This window comes from Coturnix japonica, chromosome 1 (genome assembly GCF_001577835.2).
Source record: "Coturnix japonica isolate 7356 chromosome 1, Coturnix japonica 2.1, whole genome shotgun sequence".
NCBI lineage: Eukaryota > Metazoa > Chordata > Aves > Galliformes > Phasianidae > Coturnix > Coturnix japonica.
In genome coordinates, this window is record NC_029516.1 from 153,820,291 (window position 1) to 153,842,866 (window position 22,576).

The following is a 22,576-nucleotide window of genomic DNA, read 5'->3' on the forward strand; positions in this document are numbered from 1 at the left end:
GCCTGCAGTAGTCAGCTTTCCAGAAGAGTTGAGTCAGTCTTTTAAATCTTGCACTATTTTACTTAATGTTAAAAAAAATAAATAAAAATAAATAAAAAAAAATAAAAAACCCTGAAAGGATGAACATATTTTTCACAATACATTGACTTTCATTCCGCAAAAATCAGATTCCAGGCATATGATCAAATGAATAAGTATTAATTGTCTTCTACTTGATTCCTCATACTTAGGTTGTTACTGTTAACTGTGCCAGGATCATTCATGGCAACCAGATTGCTACCAATGGTGTTGTTCATGTAATTGACCGTGTCCTAACTGCTGTTGGAAATACCATTCAAGATTTCATTGAAGTCGAGGATGATCTTTCATCTCTCAGAGTAAGTGGACAATATTAGAAATGCTGTGATCTCATTGTTTCTTCTTTCTTTTCTGTTTGTGTATTGTCCTCATAGGTACGAAGGGTTAATTTGTAAAAGACAAAAAGTAAATCTACTGAAGTGACTCACTGTGTGCTAAATTAAGGAGGTAACTTGTCATACCAAGGCATGTTTTACCCACATAATTAATTTTCTATACCAGTTTGTCATTTCACTTTTAACACATATTTCTGTAACACAGAGCACAGTCTCACATGAAAGAACCCAGGGCACTAGCTGAAAGCACAGAAGATATTTTGTGCTAAATGCTGTTAATGAACTCTCATGAGCAACTCTAGCTTTCAGTGTAAATTCAACAGTACTTTTGAAGAATAAGATTTGACTTCAGAATTTAGGGGTCAAAATATGTTAGCTTTTAGTTAATATTCTGTTTTCCTGTGACTAGATGGTTAAGCTATTTGGGCAGTGCTTTAAATAACCAGCGTTAATAACCAGTTTTATTTTTCAGGCTGCTGCCATCACATCAGATGTCTTAGATACTCTTGGAAAGCCTGGTTATTACACACTCTTTGCACCTACTAATGAAGCTTTTGAACGTCTTCCAAGGGGAGTCTTAGAAAGAATCATGGGTGACAAGGTGGCTTCTGAAGGTATATAAACTTTTCTTGCACAAGAGAAATATGGGTTAGTAGATCAGAAAGTAGAAATTACATTATCCTCTGAAGAACCTATTCAGAACCTATTAATAACGTTACTGGAAAATCACAAGATAATTGGAAGTATACTGTTCATGAGCTACATCAGGGTTTGAAGCAATGTTCGTTAATGAAGTGTTTTATCTCAATTAATGTGTAGCTTGCTTCACTTTTCAGTTTTGATGTTAGAGAAGAGCTATCTAGGATTGCTATGGTTTTACTAATAACTCTGTACATAAAGAGAAGATAAAAAAGAATGTGTGATGTTAGCTCTTTGTTTGAGTGGATACAGAAAAGTAAAATGCTTTCTTTAGAAAATCTGTTCTGCAATAAAGTATGTATTCATCCCTCAAGTCTGAAGACCACATATTTGGTCATTTACACTTAATCATAGAATCATAGAACCATAGAATTACTCAGGTTGGAAAAGACCTCGAAGATCAAGTCCAACCACAGCCTAACCATAGTACCCTAACTCTTAACAATTCTCTGCTAAATCATATCCCTGAGCGCCACATCCAAATGGCGCTTAAACACTTCCAGGGATGGCGATTCAACCACTCCCTGGGGAGCCTATTCCAGTACTTAACTACCCTTTCTGTAAAGAAGTGTTTCCTAACATCCAACCTGAATGGAAATGGTTAATTCAGATCTTGTTGACAGGAGATGCCTCCTTTCTTTTTCCTGCATATTGGGGTTTGGCTTCTAACTGAAATACATTCCCTGCCTACACCTACCTGATCAGTTCAGACTTAAATTGTGCTCATTTAGAATGCTAAGTAACAAGCAAGTACTGTTTTCCTGAATGCTTTAGTATGCAAATATGTGACATTTTAGGTTATGAATCCTACACTTAGCCAAATCACCAAGCTAAAAGTAGACACCTAAATTTAACTGGCATTGTCTTATAACTTTATCTCATGAAGAAATATGTCTGATCTGATGGTTGGCAATCCTGCCTGTGACAGGGGTTGGAACTGGATAGTCTTTAAGTTTCCCTCCAACCTAAGCCATTCTATGATTTTGTGATGTATGAATCTGTATATCCAAACATCTGTATACAAAGTTTTTTCTTTTCCCTGCAGCCCTTGTGAAGTTCCATATTTTAAATACTCTGCAGTGCTCTGAAGCGATTATGGGTGGAGCTGTCTATGAAACCTTGGAAGGAAGCACAGTTGAAGTTGGCTGTGATGGTGAAACTCTTACTGTGAATGGAGTAAAGATGGTGAAACGCAAAGATATTGTGACTAGCAATGGTGTTATCCACCTCATTGATAGAGTGCTAATTCCTGATTCTGGTTAGTAATGTGCACAATAAATTTATTAAATTGAAGACATTTCCTCTCATCCCACCTAGATTCCTTCACATACATTGTTGTTGATAAGGTTATGAAAGAATGAAAAATGCAATTAAGGAAAAAGAAAGAAAAAAATAATGTTTTAAAATGTCTCTTCTTTCTCTTTTATTTGCAGCCAAGCAAGTCATTGAGCTTGGAGGTGCCCAGCAGACTACTTTTACAGACCTGGTGACACAACTAGGACTAGCATCTTCTCTAAGACCAGAAGGCCAATACACTCTCCTTGTACCACAGAATCGTGCTTTCTCAGGTTAGTAGCCTTTAAAGATTATTATCTAAACTTCAGAATAAAAAAGAAGGATGTATGGTACTCTGACAGTCTTCCAAATAACTGCCAGTACTTGTTCTATGTCCCAAGGAAAGACAGTAATTAAGTATTGCTTAAGAATTAATTAAGTATAAGAGATACTCTAGCCTTCCAAAATTAACACCATATGTAAAGACAAAATAAATGTAACCATTAGGTTGCACAGCATTTTCAGTGGTAGCATCGTTTAACAAAAATATTATTTCTAAGACACTAAATATGCACGGATATGTAATGGGAAAGCAATGATATTAATGAACTTGCACGTTACTCTTAACTTCTGCATTACTATTAGATTAGATTAGTTATTTATACTCCCAAAATTTTTAAAAGGATGTTGTATTTTACAGTCCATTAAAACACAGAGGAACTGATAGAAATGTGCTTTAAAACATATGCAGATATTTGCAGTAATGATCACATGAACATCCTAACCTCACCTTCAGCTGCAGAGAAAAGTGGGAAGAATTACAGGTGCACTTTCAGAAAGCAAAATTTGTAATAAGTTCATCGGCAATACAGCTGGCACACAGAAATCATCAGCCATTTTGTTTTTAGTAGATAATCATGATTGTGTCAAAATGTTATTTCTAAATTTCAGAAAGGATAATTTACAGAAAATGTTTAACAATTCATTTTCTATTTACACGTATTTTTCCAAGTCTTAAATTATAAGCATTTCAAGTAAAGATTCAGTATTTGAATGGAAATGATACAGACGTCCACAGTTAAACTTACTTGAATGGAAGTTCACTGTGTAAATAACTATAATTTATTACCTAATTGGTGTTGTAGATGACACCTTACAGATGGATCAACGGCTTCTTAAAACAATCCTGCAGAATCACATTATAAAAGTGAAAATTGGGCTCAATGAACTGTACAATGGACAAGAACTGGAGACAATTGGAGGAAAACTGCTAAGAGTATTTGTGTATCGCACAGTAAGTGAATGGAACTTTCCAACAATATGCATCCTAACTATGAAAAGGAAAATGTATGAAAGAACAAAAAAACAAAGCCGAATTAAAATGACAGTATCTACAATTACCACTACTAAGAAATAAAAAAATTAAGCTTTCAACCTAGGGGGGAAAAAAAAAAAAAAAAAAAAGATACTTCAGTCTTTGTGGGAATTTTGCATAAACTACTCTTTTGGGAAAATGAAACAAAGTTAAAGATTTGGCATTCAGTTATAAATTTATAAAACTAATTTTTATAACTAAGTAAAAAAATCCTCAAAGGAAACAAACAAGCAAAAAAATTAAGTTTGGAAACATTTGCATTCTGTTAACTTACTCCAGATTTCCTTACTTTTGGTTTCCCAAACAGTACCATATTTCCTGGAAAAACAATGCAATATGACGTTTGGAAATCCAAATGAAAATTAATTTTAATCTTAGCAGCCAGTTGGGAAATAGGCAAACATCGCATTTATTAAATATGTTCAAATGTTTTAATTTAATACTTAAGTGTTCTTTGAGTAGGTGCATTTGAGACTATTGTTTTTCTTTTAATCAGTCTGTATGTGTTGAAAATTCATGCATGGTCAGAGGAAGTAAAGAAGGAAGGAATGGTTTTATTCACGTCTTCAGACAAATCATCAAGCCAGCAGAAAAATCTTTGCATGAAATGCTGAGAAATGATAAGCGTTTTAGGTGAGTTGCTACTTGACAGCACTGAGATTTCGCTAGAGACTGTACCTAAATATACACCACAGCTGGATTGAGAAATAGTTGTGAACCATGGGTTACTGGATATCTGGGGTGCAAATTGGGCCAGAAAGAGGTTATTGCCTCCTTAAAACAGTTCCTTACTGCAAAATAGGCAAGAAAGAATAGAAAGGTCTAGATGTCACATCAAGAGCTATAAATGTAGCAGAGTCTGAAGCTAACCAATGATACAATCCCATATCGGTGCAGAATGATTACAGACTCATACATTCCCAGTCTCTGTTTCTGTCCCTGGTCTTCAAATATTCTGATCCTCTAGAGAAAGCAACTGCCACTGTGATTCTCCCTTCATCTCTTTGATCTGCAGGATTTTTATTCCCTCAGTTCTGCTCTGATCTGGACTCACAATATTTTTACTTCTCAGATCCTTTTTTTTCCCTCAGTCTGCTACTTTTCCTTTTTTTCCACATATTTTGTCCTCCACTGTGTTTATTCCTGGGAAATAGTGGGAGTGTTTGAAAACCGATGGGCTCTTAGAACAAATGAAGGAACAAAGTGCTCAAGTCTAAGTATAATTACTGCACTTCAAAATAATGTATTTGTGGTTTATTTGCTTGTTTTAAACAGTGTTTTCCTCAGTCTGGTGAAAGCTGCAGATTTAGATGATGTTCTGTCACGGCCTGGAGCATGGACTCTGTTTGTTCCAACTAATGATGCCTTTAAGGGTTTGACCGATGACGATAAGGCTGTATTGATAAGTAAGTAACAGAAGAAAACTACAAGTATAAGCAATTATAGAAAAAATAATGGGAAAAATAGCTAGTGTATTTCCTAGACAGAAAGTGTCCGATAAAGTAGATAATCTTTTACATAAATAAGACATGAGGTTTCCCTAAATTAATTATTTATTCAGTGACAGAGAAAATATTTCTTTGGGGAAAAAAAAACATCCAACAGCAACTAAAAATTATCCTCATTTGTTGACACATTATCTTTTTATTTTATATGAATATGAATTTGGCTTGCTGTATGAGTGCAGGAATAGCACTTACCTTGAATTCAACATCCAGAAGAGCAGCCACATTTTCTGCTCCTGTACTTTCCAAATCAATCAAAGTTCAAAGAGTTGAAACCAAATCCTATGAATCCTTAATTACTTCAAAGAGTCCAGCTTAGAGCACTGATAAGTAGCTGTCCTAGCATAACCCAGCTCTGTGAAGTCATTAACTCACTAATGAGTCACTGTAAATTTGAATTCCCTCTTAGTCATTTAAAATTATGACTCTGGAATAAATTACCTTCCAGTGTAGTGTGTTTTTAGTGATAACCAATCAATTAACAGATAACCTAAATGAATATCATCAGAGAGGCATAAAATCAAAAGTAGCTTGTCTCAGTACTGTGAATTTAAGCAACTGTATTGACACTATCATTCTATTTTTAAGAATGGGTTTGCTTGCAAAAAAACCAAAAAACAAACAAAACAAAAAAAAACAGAAATTGAGGCCCATTTCGTCTCAACTTTACTTCATGTTGCAGCCCAGCCATCATTTCAACAATCCTGAAAAACAACTATGTGTCCCATTCTGCTTTTCAAGGAGTTTTATGTACTTGCTTTTCCTACCATTGTAATGTAGTTTCTACTTAATTTCATTTGCAGATGAAATTTAGTTTTACAGTATTGTTTTTACAGTTTCATCAAGGCTGAAACTTTTAGTAAGAGTAATCAGTATTAGACAGTATCCCATGTAGTGTTATGTTTTAAATCTGTCCTTCTTGGTACAGTCTCCTGGGCAGCCTATGGATATTCCTACAGCCCATCCTTTGGTTCCATAGATGTGGAACTCCAGGGAGCTGCCATGACACTAGTTTGGACTCCAGAATCCATTTCCTTTGTTATTCTTGGAAATGTTGGCTTTTTTTCTTCCCAAATAGTAATGAAACCTATGAAATAAGGAAAACACACCCAGAATGGGGTTGTTTTCCCTTTCTCAATTTCTCTTCCTCTCACAGTAGGTAAGACCAGCAAAGGATCATACTCCAGATGGCATTCTTCTAGTCTGCCTGAAACTTTGTCCTGCCTAAGATAGAAAATACATGTGTGTATAGTGAGCTGTGAGTTTTCCCCATTCATCCCCAAAGGTTTTTGCTTAAGAGAATATTTGCATTAATTTCAGTGCCAACACTGTAAGATATGGATCCCTTTAATTGCAAGGATGTTAAAGTAGCAGTTTATATAGTATCTTGATGGTATTTGATACTGGAGATTGCTTAGTGTTCCTGAAATTAATGGTTCTGGTGGAGCATAATTAGAAAATCTCTTAACTTGTATTTCTTACTTTTCTATTTAAATAGGAGACAAAAATGCTCTCAGGAACATTCTCCTTTACCACCTGACACAAGGAGTTTTCATTGGAAGTGGCTTTGAGCCTGGTGTGACAAACATCCTTAAAACTATCCAAGGAGGAAAACTGTACTTGAAAACAGTTAAGTTATGAAAAAGAATTATTTCTGTTACAACCTTGTAATGGAGATTTGCCATTCAATGTCTATATTTTGATATTCTGTGTGATATTTCTCAGAATGTAGCTTTAAGGGTTTTGTTTTTGTTTTTAGTATCAGTAACTTTTGTTCTTTACCAGGTGAATGATACTCTTCTGGTTAATGAACTGAAGTCAAGAGAACCTGATCTCATGGCAACCAATGGTGTAATTCATGTTATCGATAAACTCCTATATCCAGCAGGTGAGTATTAGTTCATGGTATTTACATACATTTCTGAATCTGTCTGTATCTTATGTAGGTGCAATAACTGTAAAAAGTTAGTTCCTTTAAAAAGACAATTTATATGTGGAATGTAAAACAGAAGGCGTACATCACTGCGAATTCCTTGTCTGAAACCATGGCAAGTCTTTGAAACGTTATGAAAGTCTGGTATACAGAAGATGAGATATCTTGAGCTATCTTAACCGCAATACAGAATAATGTGTGTGTACACCTACATGATTTTGTGAATTAATGAGAGTGTTTACATCCCCTGACCATTCTAAATGGAAGCGAAACATATGTAGGTGCTTCCTCTTACATGCCCAATTCTTCTTTTCAGATCTGCCTGTTGGAAATGATCAGTTGCTCACAATCCTGAAGAAGCTGATCAAGTATATTCAAATCAAGGTATTTTTATAATAATTGTCCTTTTGGCTGGATCTGCAAAATCACTTACATTATCATTCAGAAATGGTTCTTTGGCTCTGCTTCGTCAGAATGCAACAAATGAGTTGCTCCCAGCCTCCCAAGTGTAATCTTGAATGATACATTGTGTGCAACAGTTAGAAGTTTTTTCATCACCAAGTAATTGCAGAATATTTGCACGTAGGTAACTCCTATGTGAACAGGCCCAAATCCACTGTTTGCTTCAGGTACACTTTATCACTATATCAGCACAGATAAATTCCAAGTCCATAAGGCAGTCTGTCCTAGAGAGAAATATCAAGCAGTTAAATAACTATGCCACTTTACTCATTAGCCCCAAAGCCTATGGAGAAAAATGGAGACCTGTCTTAAATACTCTCTTGAGGCTATGTTCAATTTACGTCATGAATGAGAGGACATAGTCAAATAGAATAGCCTGACTTTTTGATCAGTTAACCATTGAGTTCTACGAACAATCTTTAGAAAATGGGAATGCAAATGCACTTTTAAACTTAAAAATTACTTTTGTGTTTTTATAGTTTGTTCGTGACAGTACTTTCAAAGAGATTCCACTGACGTTTTACAGTAAGTTAATTTTAAATATTTTCAGATGGGTTTGAAATTGCTTTCTAATGTTACCAGATCCAATCTGAGTTGTAGATTTTTAGTTATTTTTCAATGAATAAGAAAGTAATTTCTGGCAAAATGAGGTTGGCCAATAAAGCCCAGGAAGAGAAAGACACAAAGAAGATTTTTTTTGGCTACTGCATGTATTTGTATATTTTTTTATCCCTTTCAAAATGACAGGGAAGCATCCCTGAACTAAGCTGCAGACTCTCTGGAGCAGATAAGATGCATATGGAAAAGATAATTTTTTCCACTTTCTAGCCAAAGTTCAGTGCTTGTTGCACAGAAGTCATATGGCTTCAGATACTCTCCAAGATGTAGCACTGACCAAACTCTATATTTGATATGCTTTAATTTTCACAAATGCTTCCATTGTGTGCCTTTTTTACCTGTTTTCCATACATGCAAATATGAGTATTTATAGAAACAGTTGCTTCAACCATTTCCTCTATAAGGAATGAATATGAAAAAAGGAAACTTCCTTGCTCTCTCACAGCTTTTCCATGGGTTTGCTTTTACGATCTGCGCATAAGCATCATAGAATCATAAAATCACAGAACCGTGGAAGATCTTAAGTTGGAAGGTACCCACAGGGTGCACTGTGACTTGGCCTACACACAACACCTCTCAAAATTCAAACCCTGTGTCTGAGAGCACTGTCCAAACACTCTCTGAGCTCTGGCACTCGGCCATTCTCATTGCCCTGTGCAGGCTATTCCATGCCTACCACCCTCTGCTTCATACCCTTTCCTTCACCCCTAGCTGTCCCTCCCCTGATGCAGCTCCGTGCCATTCCCTCGGGCCCTGTCACTATCACACAGAGCAGAGCTCAGTGCTGCCCATCTGGTCCCTGTGAGGAGCTGCAGCCGCCATCAGGCCTTCCCTCAGCTCCTGTGCTCTGCATTGAGGAAATCAGTGCCCTCAGCTGCTCCTCATACATGTCAGTTTGTGTCAGAATGTGAAGTTAGGCAGATTAAATTTCTGCAGGACTACCCACATTTCTCAATAGAAACAAAGAACATATCGTTAGAGTTTGTAACTGTAGGTTACAATATGTTGGAACATAGGTTAGAATATACTGAATTTTAAAGGCTTTTGGAACAAATAAAATTGAATATATATTTCATAACCATTGAGAGTAGCACAAGAAGCCATGCCTGTGAGGTGGAACAAGGAATTTGAATGTCAGTCATTAAGAAAGTAGTCATAACTGCTGATTTAGTTGAACGTGGATTGGACCTCTAAAAGTGAAGGTTTACAGAAATGGCTGTGAGTCAGATAATGATCTGTCTGCAGTGTTCTATGAACATGTCTGTTTTAGTTGTAGAGGGGCAGTGATACCTATGAGTATCATGCTCTCTATATTCTGTGAAATGAAAATATAGTTCTCAGTGTTAGATGTTTTCACCTGTTCACCACGTGAGCTCTTAAAGGAGAAAAAAGAGGCAAGATTGGAATTTAACATATGACAGGAAATAGTATAAATTTTTAGAAAGAGAATTGTATGAGGCATTATTATTATTGTTCAACTTACGTTATCATGGATTTCAAGACCAGTGGGTTTTATGAGGCACAAACAAAAGAAAATAGCACATCAGAAGACTGTCTGCAGTATATTCCACCATTTAGTAAACAGAACTGAGATTCATACTCTGAAGCATATTAAGTTAGTTTGCCTTCTGTTAATATCTGTGACGTTATTCGCATCTTTATGACCAGATGCTTAACATCAAGAATTATCATTTCCATTAAGAATGGAATGTGTTTTATATTCCATTTTTTATACTTTCAGAAATTAACATAATTGAAAGCAACGTGCAGCCTATCATCAGAAAGGAAGGTAAACGGGGCCTTCCAATATATGTATCTGTATATGTTCAAATATATATACATATACAGAATATATATTGTATTTATTTATTTAACTGACTGCATTTTGAACTTAACAACTCCAGGCTGATCGGTACTTTGCTGAAAAAGCAAAGATACAAATATTGTGATTAGAACTGGCTGAAATATTTCCTATGAAAAGATTTCCCACAGTTGTTCAACCCAGATGTTTGTGTTTCTATCCCATGGGCATTTTAAAAACACATTGTTTAATACAACATTTATTTTTTTTTAAAGCATGCATTCTAAATGCCTTAGTATTACTCTACTTTCTATAATTATTACTGTACTTAATATAAAGAAAATTGGATTGTACAATTGAAACATTTTTAAAGTTTTTTTGTATTGAAGTAGTTATTTTTAAAGATTTGTTATGCACTGAAGTACAACCAACCAACCAACCAAACAAACAAACAAAAAAAAACATTAAAATCAACAGTTCATTTCTTTACAGCTTTCAACCAGTTCTAAATACCAATATCTGTCAGATACCTGGGAAAGACAGTTAGCCAAAGTATTTTTCTCACATCAAAAGCATGTTTTAAAGAATAGATTTGTGGTGAGACTGAAGAGAATAAAAAGTGAGGCTAGCCCAGCTGAGAGCAGAGGCAGTCAGAATATCTTGCAGAATGTTCATGCAAACTGATTAGGCATTGTTTCTGTGAAGACTCCCATCCAACAGAACTGATGAGTTTGCTTGTTCTGTGTTTTGTCCCACCTAGCATTAGATACTATCTCACATATTTATATATATGTATATTTGCTAGTCTTAGTTTCCTAGTCTCTGTTATGAAATGAAATTGATTCCATATATTGTAATTTGACCAAAGTATTTTAGCGATCTTCACAAGATGAAGGTGAATCACCTTCTGGAGGTACCTGCTCTTCTTTATTAAATCCTAAGCCAGAGTAGATAGTTTTGGCAATTTAGTATTGTTTGAAAGATGAGAAAGAAAAAAAAAAAAGAAAGAAAAAAAAAGAAAAAAGAAATGTCTAAGCATTTCTCTGCAAATGTACAACTAAAAGTACTATTCACCAAAGAGGGATAGAATGTTTTTACATGTTAGTGAGCATTGGACTGTCACTCCTTATCCCTGCCAGTACGGTATTTCTGCTTTGGGATACTATCCAAACAATGATCTCTGGCCAACAGAATCTGCCTACTGATGACTCAGAAATATTCCCAAGAGAGTCAATTTAGGCCCTTTTGAGCTTGCTTGCAATAACAGCAGTGAGTAGTAGCTCTCATCGCAACCACATATGCCCAAAATGGCCTGTATAAAAAGTTGCATGTTAAATTTTGCAACATACTGTCAGTAAGTTCCAGCAGAAAATTATGGAAGGGAGATGTTATTAAAAAATAATAATAATAAAAGAAAAGAATTCAGAAAATTAAGTAAGTTATTTTATAGCCTGCTATTTGCCACTTGCAATCTTAATGATTTCTGCTGGAGTTGTGAGGTTGTGAGTCATTGCTTCTACATAAGTAAGTGTGAAAGAGATCTCAGGAGATAAATCTGGTTGAAACGCAACTCCTAATGAACTTATCCCAGACCAGACAATACGGCATCCTGTCATGCAGAGGCACATTTTATCAATGTGGTCTTCAGGGATTTCACAAGATTAAGAGGTTACCACATTTCTTGTTTTGGCCATTGGTATCAAGATGGCATCTCCCGTGAAACTCAGAGACTGGTAGCCAGTCTTGCTGGCCTGCCTGGTTTATCTCTGAATTTTACCTTAATTTTCCTTTATGCTGCCCATTCATAAATAAATAAATAAATAAACAATAAACTATCCAAATTGATTAAAAGACCCAGTTTCTTCTTGGGTACTTGTACAGTTAGTAGGAAATTACACGATGAACATTTTTCTCTCCAGTCATTTCCAAGTTTTCAGTACTTTACATGATTAAGACTAGCAAATCAGTAACGATAAGATTCCAGCAATGTGTCAGAGTAGGTATTTTACCAATATGTATGATTTCCTTCTGCTGCTGACAGTCTGTTTTTGCCCAAATCTTGTCTACAGATATTAAAAATGCCTAATGCACAGAAGTAAAAATATTTCTAAACAATGAATATGCAATATGATGTACATTTAAGATAGTATGGAAGGAAGTGCAGGATTGTACAGCCACTTCTGCAAATGGCTTCTCAGATTTAAAAAACAAACAAAAAAACCCACTTATTTATGGTCATCATTTGTTTTGGGTAGGAACAATATTGCTAGCTTAATCTCAGCCCCATGGAATACTGTGCTTATTTTTATGGCTATTTGTAACATGCTGTTTTTTCCTTATGTCACAGACCCATCTATTACACAGCTCACTAAAATAATTGAAGGAGAACCTGAGTTCAAAATAGTCAGGGAGGGGGAGACAATAACTAAAGTGATTCATGGAGGTTGGTATGCTTTCAGCAACTCAATTTGTATTAGGTAAAATTTGAAACATTATCTGTTTCCCATCAGTTTTCATTTTGATGAAGATTATTCATGTTGGACGACTGACCAATTTTTAATGAGAATTGCTATATTGGATTGTATCATTTTATTCTCATTTCTCACGCATTTCAAAAGTATTTTGCCTTTTTATCTGTCCAGCTGTAACTCATAGTTACAGCCAAGATGACAGAGTTAGAAATGCTCTGCATGCTGACATGATACCTGCTTAAGTTAGGAACTGTTTAGGATGTGATTCTTGTGATAGAACGGAAGCTTTGTCAGACAAGGAAATCAACATTTTTTGTCCTGCTTTGCTAGGAACTTTGAAGTCTAGGAGAGTTCCCGGTCTACTGTGAGCACTTTGACTTTAAAAAAGAAATTGTGCTATGGTAATTTCTAGTGTGCCTCATTAAGTTTCAGTTTCTCAAAAGCAGCACTTCAAACACTGCTCATCTGTTTATTAATAACTTCAATTTAAAAATCCTTGTAGAACCAATTATTAAAACATACACCAAAATCATTGATGGGAGACCTGTGGAAGTGACAGAGAAAAAAGTAACAGAAGAAAGAATTATTCAAGGTAACTCATGCTGAGCTGTTCAGTGAAGTTCTCTGTTACATACAAAAATAACACCGCTTAAGTCGTGTACTAATGCCTAAATTGCATCTCCTGGAGAGGCAAATTTTATTCCTTCTACTTGTCACTGTGCATGCTCAGATTCTTTCTGTGACTGCTACATATACATGTTCAGAAAGTGTCACAACAATTTGCATGCAAAAACACAAAAACTCATCTTTTCTCTTTTTATTTATTTATTTATCATTCTTATTTTTTTGATTCTAGCTACCATTTCAGGATTAGACTGTTATTTTGCAGTTATTTCTTTTTACTCTATCTTATTTTAGGATTAATTTTTGGGGTGTGCATGTATGTGAATTTTTGTGTTATTTGTATATCTCCAGGCAGCCTTCATTTCATCAACAGTAGACCTCCAGTGCTTACTTTCGCATTTCATCTCAGGATTCCTTGGCACTTATTTCAGAAATAATGATAATGATAATAATAATATTCCGTTTCTCTGTAAGGGGAGTCTGTATTTTTCTAACACCTACTAGGCAGGCATTTGTTTTGTACTAATGTAGAATAGAACTGAATAACATATTTTCCTTGATCTTTTCCCGCTGTAAATTTCAATCTTTCCTTCTACCCATTTCAGTTATGTTTGACCTGCAGTGGAGATTTTATGTTTAGGAATTCTAGAATCTATACAGAAATTGAAATGAGTTAAATAGTATAAATTACTTGCTAATACATTTGATCCCCTTGATAGATACCAATTGGAATGCTATAGCAACAATACTGTCTGCATGCAAAGCTGCAATGGAAAGACAGTGTTGCAGAAACATATTGATTTAGCAGAAGGTATTCAGATTGATTTTATTGAGAAAAATTCAATTTAAGATGTGATTCAAGCAGGAGAGAAGAGAAGTGAGAAATAGGGCAAGTTATTCTAATGCAACTATTTACACATAATGGAATTAAACAAAAATGAAAATGAGAAAAAAATCCACTGGTATTTCTGAATATATCAGGCACTGATATACATATTTCTGAATATATCAAGACAGAATATTTCTGGAAAAGAAAATCATATTTTCTCATATCTGAAATACAAGTTTCAATAATAATCCATGTAAAATCATCACCATTATGTACAGTGTGTACAAAATGCCAGCATTCTAGACCTGATTTTCCATCTCTCTGTCAGAGAAACTGATAAAGAATTTCTGTTCTAAACTCTCAAGTGACTCTTAGCTGTTATAAATGTGACAACATCCATTACAGCAGTGGTCCCAGACCATTTTGCACTGAGGAAATACCTGTTATGTGACTGTATACAGCAAAGTGATTAAAACTGTGTCTTACTTTCAGAATGTAAGCATATGTGCTAAATTAGTTGAACTACTTGTCTGAATAGTAGACTGTAGTTGTAACTCTCTTTCATTTCAGTTTGGGACACAGTTGGGACACAGTAAATGATAAAACCACCATAAAAACAGATTGAAACAGATTAAAGATAGAATCACAGTGAGGTTTGATAGGAATTTAAAAAATAAAAAATAAAAAAAATAAAAAAAAAATTAAAAAAAGCTAAACTGTTTTGGTTTTTTTAGTTTAAAAGACAATACAGTTATGTAAAATTGAAGTCCCTGTTTTATGCATCTTTGTTTCAGGTCCAGAAATAAAATATACCAGAATTACTGCAGGTGGTACAGACAATGAAGAAAATTTAAAGAGATTGCTTGAGGAAGGTTAGTATCCTTATCTTCTTTAAAATAAGTAAATAAATAAAACACAAAAAGTCAGCATGATATTAACTAAGTAATAACTGAATGTGCGTTTTGTTTTCTTCAAATGTGCTCATACAAGAAAATCAGAGATTATGCCTCAGAAACTAAGAAATGTCCAAATCTGATCTTCTGTAATATATAGTAAGCTATACTTGTTATGCAAAATGGTGTTTCCAGTGTTTAGCATGGAGCTTAATATCATCACAGATTACATTTGTAATTCAACAAAACCCTGTAACATGATAAATTTGATTATGTGCTGTTAAAGGATTGTCATGTATTTTCTGTAAATCAATTTTTTTGCCATAACCTGTATCCTGTCAGAGGTTACCAAGGTGACCAAATTTATTGAAGGTGATGGTCATTTACTTGAAGATGAAGAAATCAAAAGACTTCTGCAGGGAGGTAATTCGGCGTCTTACAACTAACCTTTTTGCAACAGGTTATGACAACTGAAACCTCTCTCAGATACGTTCAGCTCAACATTTTTTAAAGACTGACCTATCAGAAGTGAAATTTGGATGAAAAAAAAAAAATAAAAAAAATGTTCAATGCTCTATGATGAAGTGCCAGATGTCTGACTAAGTGCCAAATTTGCTTAATCAATTTTGATATGTTATCAGTCACAAAAAATATTTTCATTGTTTTCTCAGTCTTTAAAAAGCTGTCTAATTAAAACCTAGGAGAGCAATGAAGATTTATTCCACTAGCTCTGAACAATTTTCATCATCAAATTTAAATCTGTGGAAAATGGCTTTGAAATCCAAAGTATCATAATAGGCCAAATATATCTTACTCATCAGTTATCCCGAAACAAATGTTCATTGCCCTCAAGTAAATAATCAAAGGCATGTTGATCATCCCTCTTTCAGTGCTTACAGGTGATGGATATCGAGGTATTAACTTTAATTCTTTCCAAATACAGCATTCCAAGGAATGGTTTCCTTTCCTTCTTTCTCTTCTAACAGTCTTGGCAGTGTATAACCAGTAGCTGTAGAAAACTGGTGAAAGAACTTGTGCTTATGAAATTAATCTTTATCTATGAATTGGGAATGTTCTCTGCTTACTATATAGATTAAAATAACAAACTATAATAGCAATGGAAAATAAAACAGAGAATTCAAGTATTGCGTTTTAGTGAAGGTAGTAAGTTGAACAGTGTTCATGAATATTTCTCTCTGAATCTTATTCATTTTTTTCATTCACATTCATTCACTGTTCATTCAATTCATTCACTTTATAGTAATTTACTAACTTGAATACCACCGAATGAGCTCACAGTTCAGCCATGTGTTCACAGAACTAAATCTACTAGCCCTTTGTAAGCATCATTCTGTATATGTGAATTAAACGTCAGGTAAAAATTTAATGATGTCTGAGAGGCAGCAATTTCTCCATTGAACAAAACCATGCTAGCTGATAATGCAACTAGTCCTATAAATGAGCCAAGATATGGATATGAATACTGATTAACATATTTCTCTTTGCTCTTTTAAAGAAACAGATCTTAGTTTTACTGCTCTAGCCAGGATTAGTCAGCAGTCATTGGAGAGAGGTATGAAAACCCCAGAGGGTTTTTATTGTACCTAAGCATCTCAACTATTAGTTACTCTCTGCAGATGCCTGTTTCGGTGGTAACTATTTAAGTGAAAACTGAAAATTAGAAAAAGTATATCAAGCTATGTTCCATTTGCCCCAAACAGCCTATGAAGATTATGTGTAAACTTTACTCCAGAAATGTGCAAATTCTTCCATTACAGAGGTATACAATTAAATACACACAGTCTGTAAAGATAAATCTTACAGTGATCCGACAGATATGAAAAATGAGAAACAATTTATCTGCTGCAACCTTAGAAAAGACAATACTGTCTCTTGAATTCTTGCTATTTTTCCTTGCTATTATATGTTAGATTGCATAAGCATCCTGCTTGGCAGAATGTAGCATATAGGCAGATTTCAAGCTCTTGTTTTAATCTGATTTTTTTTCTATCTTTTCCATGATTTATCCATCCAGTCAGCTACCCTAAGCTGCCATGACAATATCTTACCATACCTTCAGCCAATAAAAGCACATACACACAATACTTTATGGCTGTTGGTTATAATAGCAGTAATGTTTTTTTATTCTCTTGTCTACATCAAATTACTTGTTTTCCTGAAAATTTCTGAAGTACTTAACTTTTGTCTGAGTCCAGACAAAAATAGATGCATTCCCCCTTGTCTAATTTAAAAGATGGGCTTTAATTCAACTCATGTAATGTACAGTGCTGCTTATTATAATTGGCAGTCTGTGCTGAAACAACCTAAAAGCCAAGATTGTGATGAATTATTGACAGCTCTAGAGAAGGAATCACCTGTATCGGGACCAAGGATATCAGCAGGACTGCAGCATGGTTACTGTGGCCTGCATACATCTACACTCTCAAAATGACATTTCCCACTGAAGTTTTCTGTGCTATCCTATCCCAGATTTAACACATTTGTTTTTAATGCTTATCATAGCTGGAACTGAGTACACCAAGGTTACTAAAGTAATTGAGGGAGAACCACAGATTATCGAGAGAGAAATCAAGAAAGTCCATTTGGAAGGTTAGTTCATCTAAAAATGCAATATCACTTAGGCCTCCTCTGTCTGAAGTAATCATTCTGGATGCAGATTTACAGTATCTATTCACAAAAGTTACTTGAATCTGAAGTCAATATTTTAACAAGAGTTTTATGTTTGATTTGGAATAGAATTTTTTAACATTACAGGGGAAAATATTGAGGCTTATCTTATATCTGAAAGTAACCAAAAGATTTGGCAGGCATAGTAGACAAGAGCAAATACCTAAACCACAAAGGGTAGGTAAAATTTTTGAAGGAACCTGCACCTTTCTCTAAGCAGCACATCCAGAAGAAGACCACGTGAGTTTTTTGTTAGCTTTTTTTTATAACATGGGATATTCCTTGTCAATGTTAATTTGTTCTATCATTGTGATCTGTTGAGTTCTCAACTTAGTAAAAGAGTGGGGTGGAGGGAATGCAAGCTCTGGTAATGAGTAAATACCACAGGGTCTCTATTTTCATCTTACCGTTTAGTGAAGGAAGCACCTTATTTTAAAAAGCTGAATGTAGTTGAGGCCCAAGATGAGGAGCCAACTAAAGTTCAGCCTGGGTAGATGCCAGGAATTAATTCTTCAAGTCTAACAATATATATATTTTTTTATCTGGTGATCACCATTCCTAATTAAAAAGTAGTTTGCTTTGGGTTTCTTTTCCATTTTTATGTATGTATTTTTTCAATTTTAATTCTCATGATGCAGGTTAAGAATGTATTTATTCTGTCAGCTTTTGAGCTTCAAACTCATAGAAACTATATGGATTTACATTTCTTACAATTTGAAGTTTACACCAAATGCTGAAGGTACACCAGTTATTTGTTATACTGAGAAGTATAAGGCATGCAGGGAATTCAACTATTGCCTGAAAGGTATGATTTTTGACCACAGGGCTTTACCTGAAAACATTCTAGTTTAAGTGGGTCACGTGCTCTCATTTTCAGGATGCTGAAGAACTTGGTACAAATGCACACCATCTAGCCTCAGCTAAAAACAGGCTAAGTCTGTATCTCAGTGAAGTGATACTGTGGGCTCTCAGTGAAGCTGCAAATCAAGTCTAATTGCATCTGGAAATGTGAACATCTTGCAACATCTGAGTTTCAAGTGTATCATTTATACGTAATTCCTGAAAAGATGTCAGTGCAGTACAGTACTCTGCAAGCAGACCTGAACTTCCTCTGCCAAAAGTTGAGGCTGAGTCCTGAACAGTACATTAATCTGAGTTCACACCTCACTGTCAGCATCAGATAGCTTTTTCCTGAGCAAAATGTTCTGGCCAGTGTCCATGTTATGCAAATATCCACACAAGATCAGTGTGAAGAATGGACGAGTTCATAGTGATAAAAATTAAAAATATCTTTGAAATGTTGGTAGAATTCTATGCGTGAATACAAATGATGGAAATGTGTAAACTGTTTTTATTGTAAGCATTCATCTTTCAGGTTCTAACAAAGTCCTTAATTCATTAAAAACATTTAGAAAGAGCAGATGTTACAAGTCTACAATGGGTTTCCAACATTTATAATGAACTAGCTCTCAAAAATAACTTCTGACTGAAATGTTTCTATTTTCTAGAAGCACCTGTACGGAAAGTACAAGCAAACAAGAGGACACAAGGTAAAAGCAAAACGTGTTAAAAACTCAGCATAGTTCAAGTATTTTCCCCTGGTATGTTCAAGGTGAAATGGGATGGAACTTAAGAAGAAAGGGTTCTAAGGGAAAGAGTTGGTAAATGACTTACAGATTCTTTATGTATTTCTATCTGAAAGAACTCCTATTATGTGCTTTGAGGGTTTTTTTGCATTACACCATATGGTGTGGAACATCCCTTTGGTATGGAATATCCCTTTTGCCACTTTAAGTCAGCTGTCCCAGTTCTGTCCCCTCCCAGTTCCTTGTGTTTCCCAGACTTCTTGGTGTCCGAACACTAAGAGAAACTGGAAAAGTGAATCTTCCTTGTCTCAGCAACAGCTAAAACATAGGTGTGTTATCAACAGGTTTTCTCCTATAGCCAAACATAGTATTATACCAGATACTCCTAAGAAAATAACTGTCCCAGCTGTAACCAAGGAAACGACACTATGGGATCACCCACTGTGGGATTTGTAACACAGGGATTCCACTTTATCTGAGTTGATTGAGAAGCTGAGAGACAACTATAATTCCCTAGCTGCTAGCAGAGCAGGGAAAGATTTAGTGTCAGTCTTCATTCTTCCCTCATTTCATCAGTAAACACAGTAACTATATCACATATAATTATGTGTTATATTTTCTTTTCATTTTTTTCTCCAGGGGGATCAGCAAGAAGGAGGACAAGACTAGCTTAGTCTTAAAAGGTTTTCAAGATAGAATCCACAGAATTACAAACAAACAGCGTGGTCTTGGAGAGAAAAAGAAAATGTTTTGGTTTTTGGTTTTTGTTTTTTTAAAAAGAAAAAAGAAAATAAGAAAAAAAAAGAACAATAGAAAAATGTGTTCTGTATAATAATGTAAACTGAACCATGAATCCACAAAAAGATGTGAAAATGCAGATGCTTACAACTGGCATAATGCTCACTAGGGGTATTCCATTGGAGGTGCTATAAATGCTCCTAACAGTAAGCATTATGCAAGGAGGAATCCTGGAACTGCTGGAGGCACAATAAAAACTTCCTCCAACTTTTGTAGAGCCAGGATTCACTCCTAAATCGGTTAGTAAATGTTTGCAGGATTGGATTCAAAAGCAGCAGGGAACAATGCAGAATGTATATTTTTTAATTATTTTTATTTCCACTAAATAAGGAATATAAATGAAATCAGATCATTTCTAGACAAAAAATCACCTCAGGTGACTTTTAGAATGAGTGTTGTAAGGAAATATGAGCGTTAACATAGCACTTTTGGTTCAGTAGAATTGTATGTCATTTATAAGTCAGATTTCGTCATGTTTTTATTGTCATAGTGAAATGGATAACTTACCTTTTCTAAACAGAGAAATAAGCCTTATATTCAGTGTATCTCTCTTTGTTCTACATTGAATATCCAGATGTTATATGGTAAATGTGGCTAATGGATGCTCTTAGTAAGGGGGAAAAAATGTTATGATCTTCCTAAAATGTATTTGAGACCAGATTGAACTTTATTTATGTGAAAAATCATTCCTGATAAAGGAAGGTTTCCCAAATTTTCCCTAAGTATGTCCTTTGGTTCTTAAAGTGAATAAATAAACTGCATGCAAACAATTAACTCTGCATGGAAAGTGGTGTCACAAAGATGAGATTAGGTCTAAAAGCTTTTATATCAAATCATGCTTTGCTAATGTCTGGTACTAATGTGGAGTTGTCTGTAAATTGTATCATTTCCATAACTCTAATGTTGTACTCATAAAAATTGTTTACTTTGTTAATGAAAGTTGGAAAACAATTACTCATGGAGTATGAAAAAACATGTTTGAAGTGCCTTAATTCTGCAAACCAAAGTTTAAGAGGGAACATCTGATGTGCTTTTATATTTCTGTCTTGAAAGAAATACTCAATAAAGAATTTGGCTAAATTTTATTCTATGTGTAAATAAATCTTTTTTTATGATTAAGCAAACTGTAAATATTCCTAAGCTACTGGTACAGTTTTAGATAAAAACATGCCTGCACAGAAGCAAGCAGATGCTTCACTTCCTCATTTAGCACAAATTAGTGCCCTTTAACTTCATGCCTCCCCATTGACAGAGTTAATTTCTCCCTTAAATTTGTAATCATGTACTATGAGCATTATTCCCTTAAACTCTTCAGGGGGTATGGGGTAAATCTCTTATGTTTTGTAGACCTGTTGAGCTAATAGAGTATTTTAGTGAGGTGACCAATATGACACCTATAAGTTGTGTAATGTTACACTGCTTTGCAATCAGGGCTCCTTCAAAAGGAAGGATGGAAGGATGGCTGCTAATCCGTGTTAGAACTTTTAGGTGAGACTGAAACCTCACAGCACTGCTCAGAGGGTAAATGGAAGCTGTCACCCTTCTCCATGGTCTTTTCCTGAAATCAAGACATATTTCATGTGTATTCAGTGTTGGCTTTTCCATTGTGTATGAAAGATAAATGTGATATTTCATACAAACTGATCTGCTAAACAAAAACAGATATAGGAGCTTTGCTTTTATGATTACATATAGTGGCACATGCAGTGTGTATCCACCCTACAAAGCATTTTCAGATTCTTTTACTACCTGTTACCACTGTGATTTAATTTTCTTGAAGGAAGGGGGGATTTATTTTCCTCCTGTTTTAGAGGGTGTGAATTAAGATGATGCTTTGAGAATGCTGTCTTTACTTGACAGTGAAGTTTTCCTTTGTGTGCACTGTGGTGTAGCATAAGGAATTAACCAAGAGAGAGAAAGCCAGCTGAGGTAGAACTGGTGGAAGATAGAAAGCTACATATGTGCAGTCTTGCCTATACCATTGGAACGTTTTCTGGAACATGTTCTTCATAGTTTAATGTGTGGAATTGGCTCAAAATGTACACAAAAATACGGGCCAAAACCTTGCTATGGAGTGCTCTAACAGCAAACTAATGTGTCCAGTACTTCATTCTCATATCCTATGTGAAGTATAGTTGTAACTATGGACTAAGATACTCGAAATTGAATCTTATCATACATTTTTATATAGTGTACCTAATATTTAACTCCAGCTGAGCTGGTCTGGATCAAGTGCTAAAATGAAGGAAGGCAGGGAGGCAGGGAGGCAGGAAGGAAGGAAGGAAGGAAGGAAGGAAGGAAGGAAGGAACGAAGGAAGGGAAGAGAGGAAGGACGAAGTGAAGGAAGGAAGGAAGGAAGGAGGAAGCGAAGGAAGGATGATGGAAGAAGAAGGAGAGGAGAGGAAGGAAGAGAAGAAGGAAGGAAGGAAGGAAGGAAGGCGAAGGGAAGGAAAGGGAGGGAGGGAGGCGAGGAGGGAGGGAGGGAGGGAGGGAGGGAAGGAGGAGAAGGAGGGAGGAGGGGAGGGAGGGAGGGAAGGAGGAGAAGGAGGGAGGAGGGGAGGGAGAGACGGAGGGGAGACAAAGAAAAGTTGAAAGAAGGTTGTAGA

General features: G+C 35.3%; 1 protein-coding gene across 17 annotated transcripts in view; it reads left to right on the forward strand.

Annotated features, from left to right (window-relative positions):
* POSTN (periostin) overlaps nucleotides 1-21,055 on the forward strand; it is a 30,984-nt gene extending 9,929 nt beyond the window's left edge. The window contains exons 6-24 of one of the 17 annotated variants that reach the window (XM_015851915.2): nucleotides 231-377; nucleotides 886-1,027; nucleotides 2,158-2,370; nucleotides 2,546-2,680; nucleotides 3,533-3,681; nucleotides 4,259-4,395; nucleotides 5,038-5,168; nucleotides 6,766-6,896; nucleotides 7,053-7,155; nucleotides 7,517-7,584; nucleotides 8,142-8,187; nucleotides 10,022-10,069; nucleotides 12,429-12,524; nucleotides 13,055-13,144; nucleotides 14,800-14,877; nucleotides 15,241-15,321; nucleotides 17,422-17,508; nucleotides 19,095-19,136; nucleotides 19,812-21,055. In XM_015851915.2, the coding sequence (XP_015707401.1) occupies nucleotides 231-377; nucleotides 886-1,027; nucleotides 2,158-2,370; nucleotides 2,546-2,680; nucleotides 3,533-3,681; nucleotides 4,259-4,395; nucleotides 5,038-5,168; nucleotides 6,766-6,896; nucleotides 7,053-7,155; nucleotides 7,517-7,584; nucleotides 8,142-8,187; nucleotides 10,022-10,069; nucleotides 12,429-12,524; nucleotides 13,055-13,144; nucleotides 14,800-14,877; nucleotides 15,241-15,321; nucleotides 17,422-17,508; nucleotides 19,095-19,136; nucleotides 19,812-19,846 (1,959 nt within the window). In that variant the 3' untranslated portion in view covers nucleotides 19,847-21,055. The remainder of the gene's footprint in view (nucleotides 1-230; nucleotides 378-885; nucleotides 1,028-2,157; nucleotides 2,371-2,545; nucleotides 2,681-3,532; nucleotides 3,682-4,258; nucleotides 4,396-5,037; nucleotides 5,169-6,765; nucleotides 6,897-7,052; nucleotides 7,156-7,516; nucleotides 7,585-8,141; nucleotides 8,188-10,021; nucleotides 10,070-12,428; nucleotides 12,525-13,054; nucleotides 13,145-14,799; nucleotides 14,878-15,240; nucleotides 15,322-17,421; nucleotides 17,509-19,094; nucleotides 19,137-19,811) is intronic. The other 16 variants (XM_015851918.2, XM_015851919.2, XM_015851916.2 and 13 more) reach the window with 16 other exon arrangements.
* The last annotated feature ends 1,521 nt before the right edge of the window (nucleotides 21,056-22,576 follow it).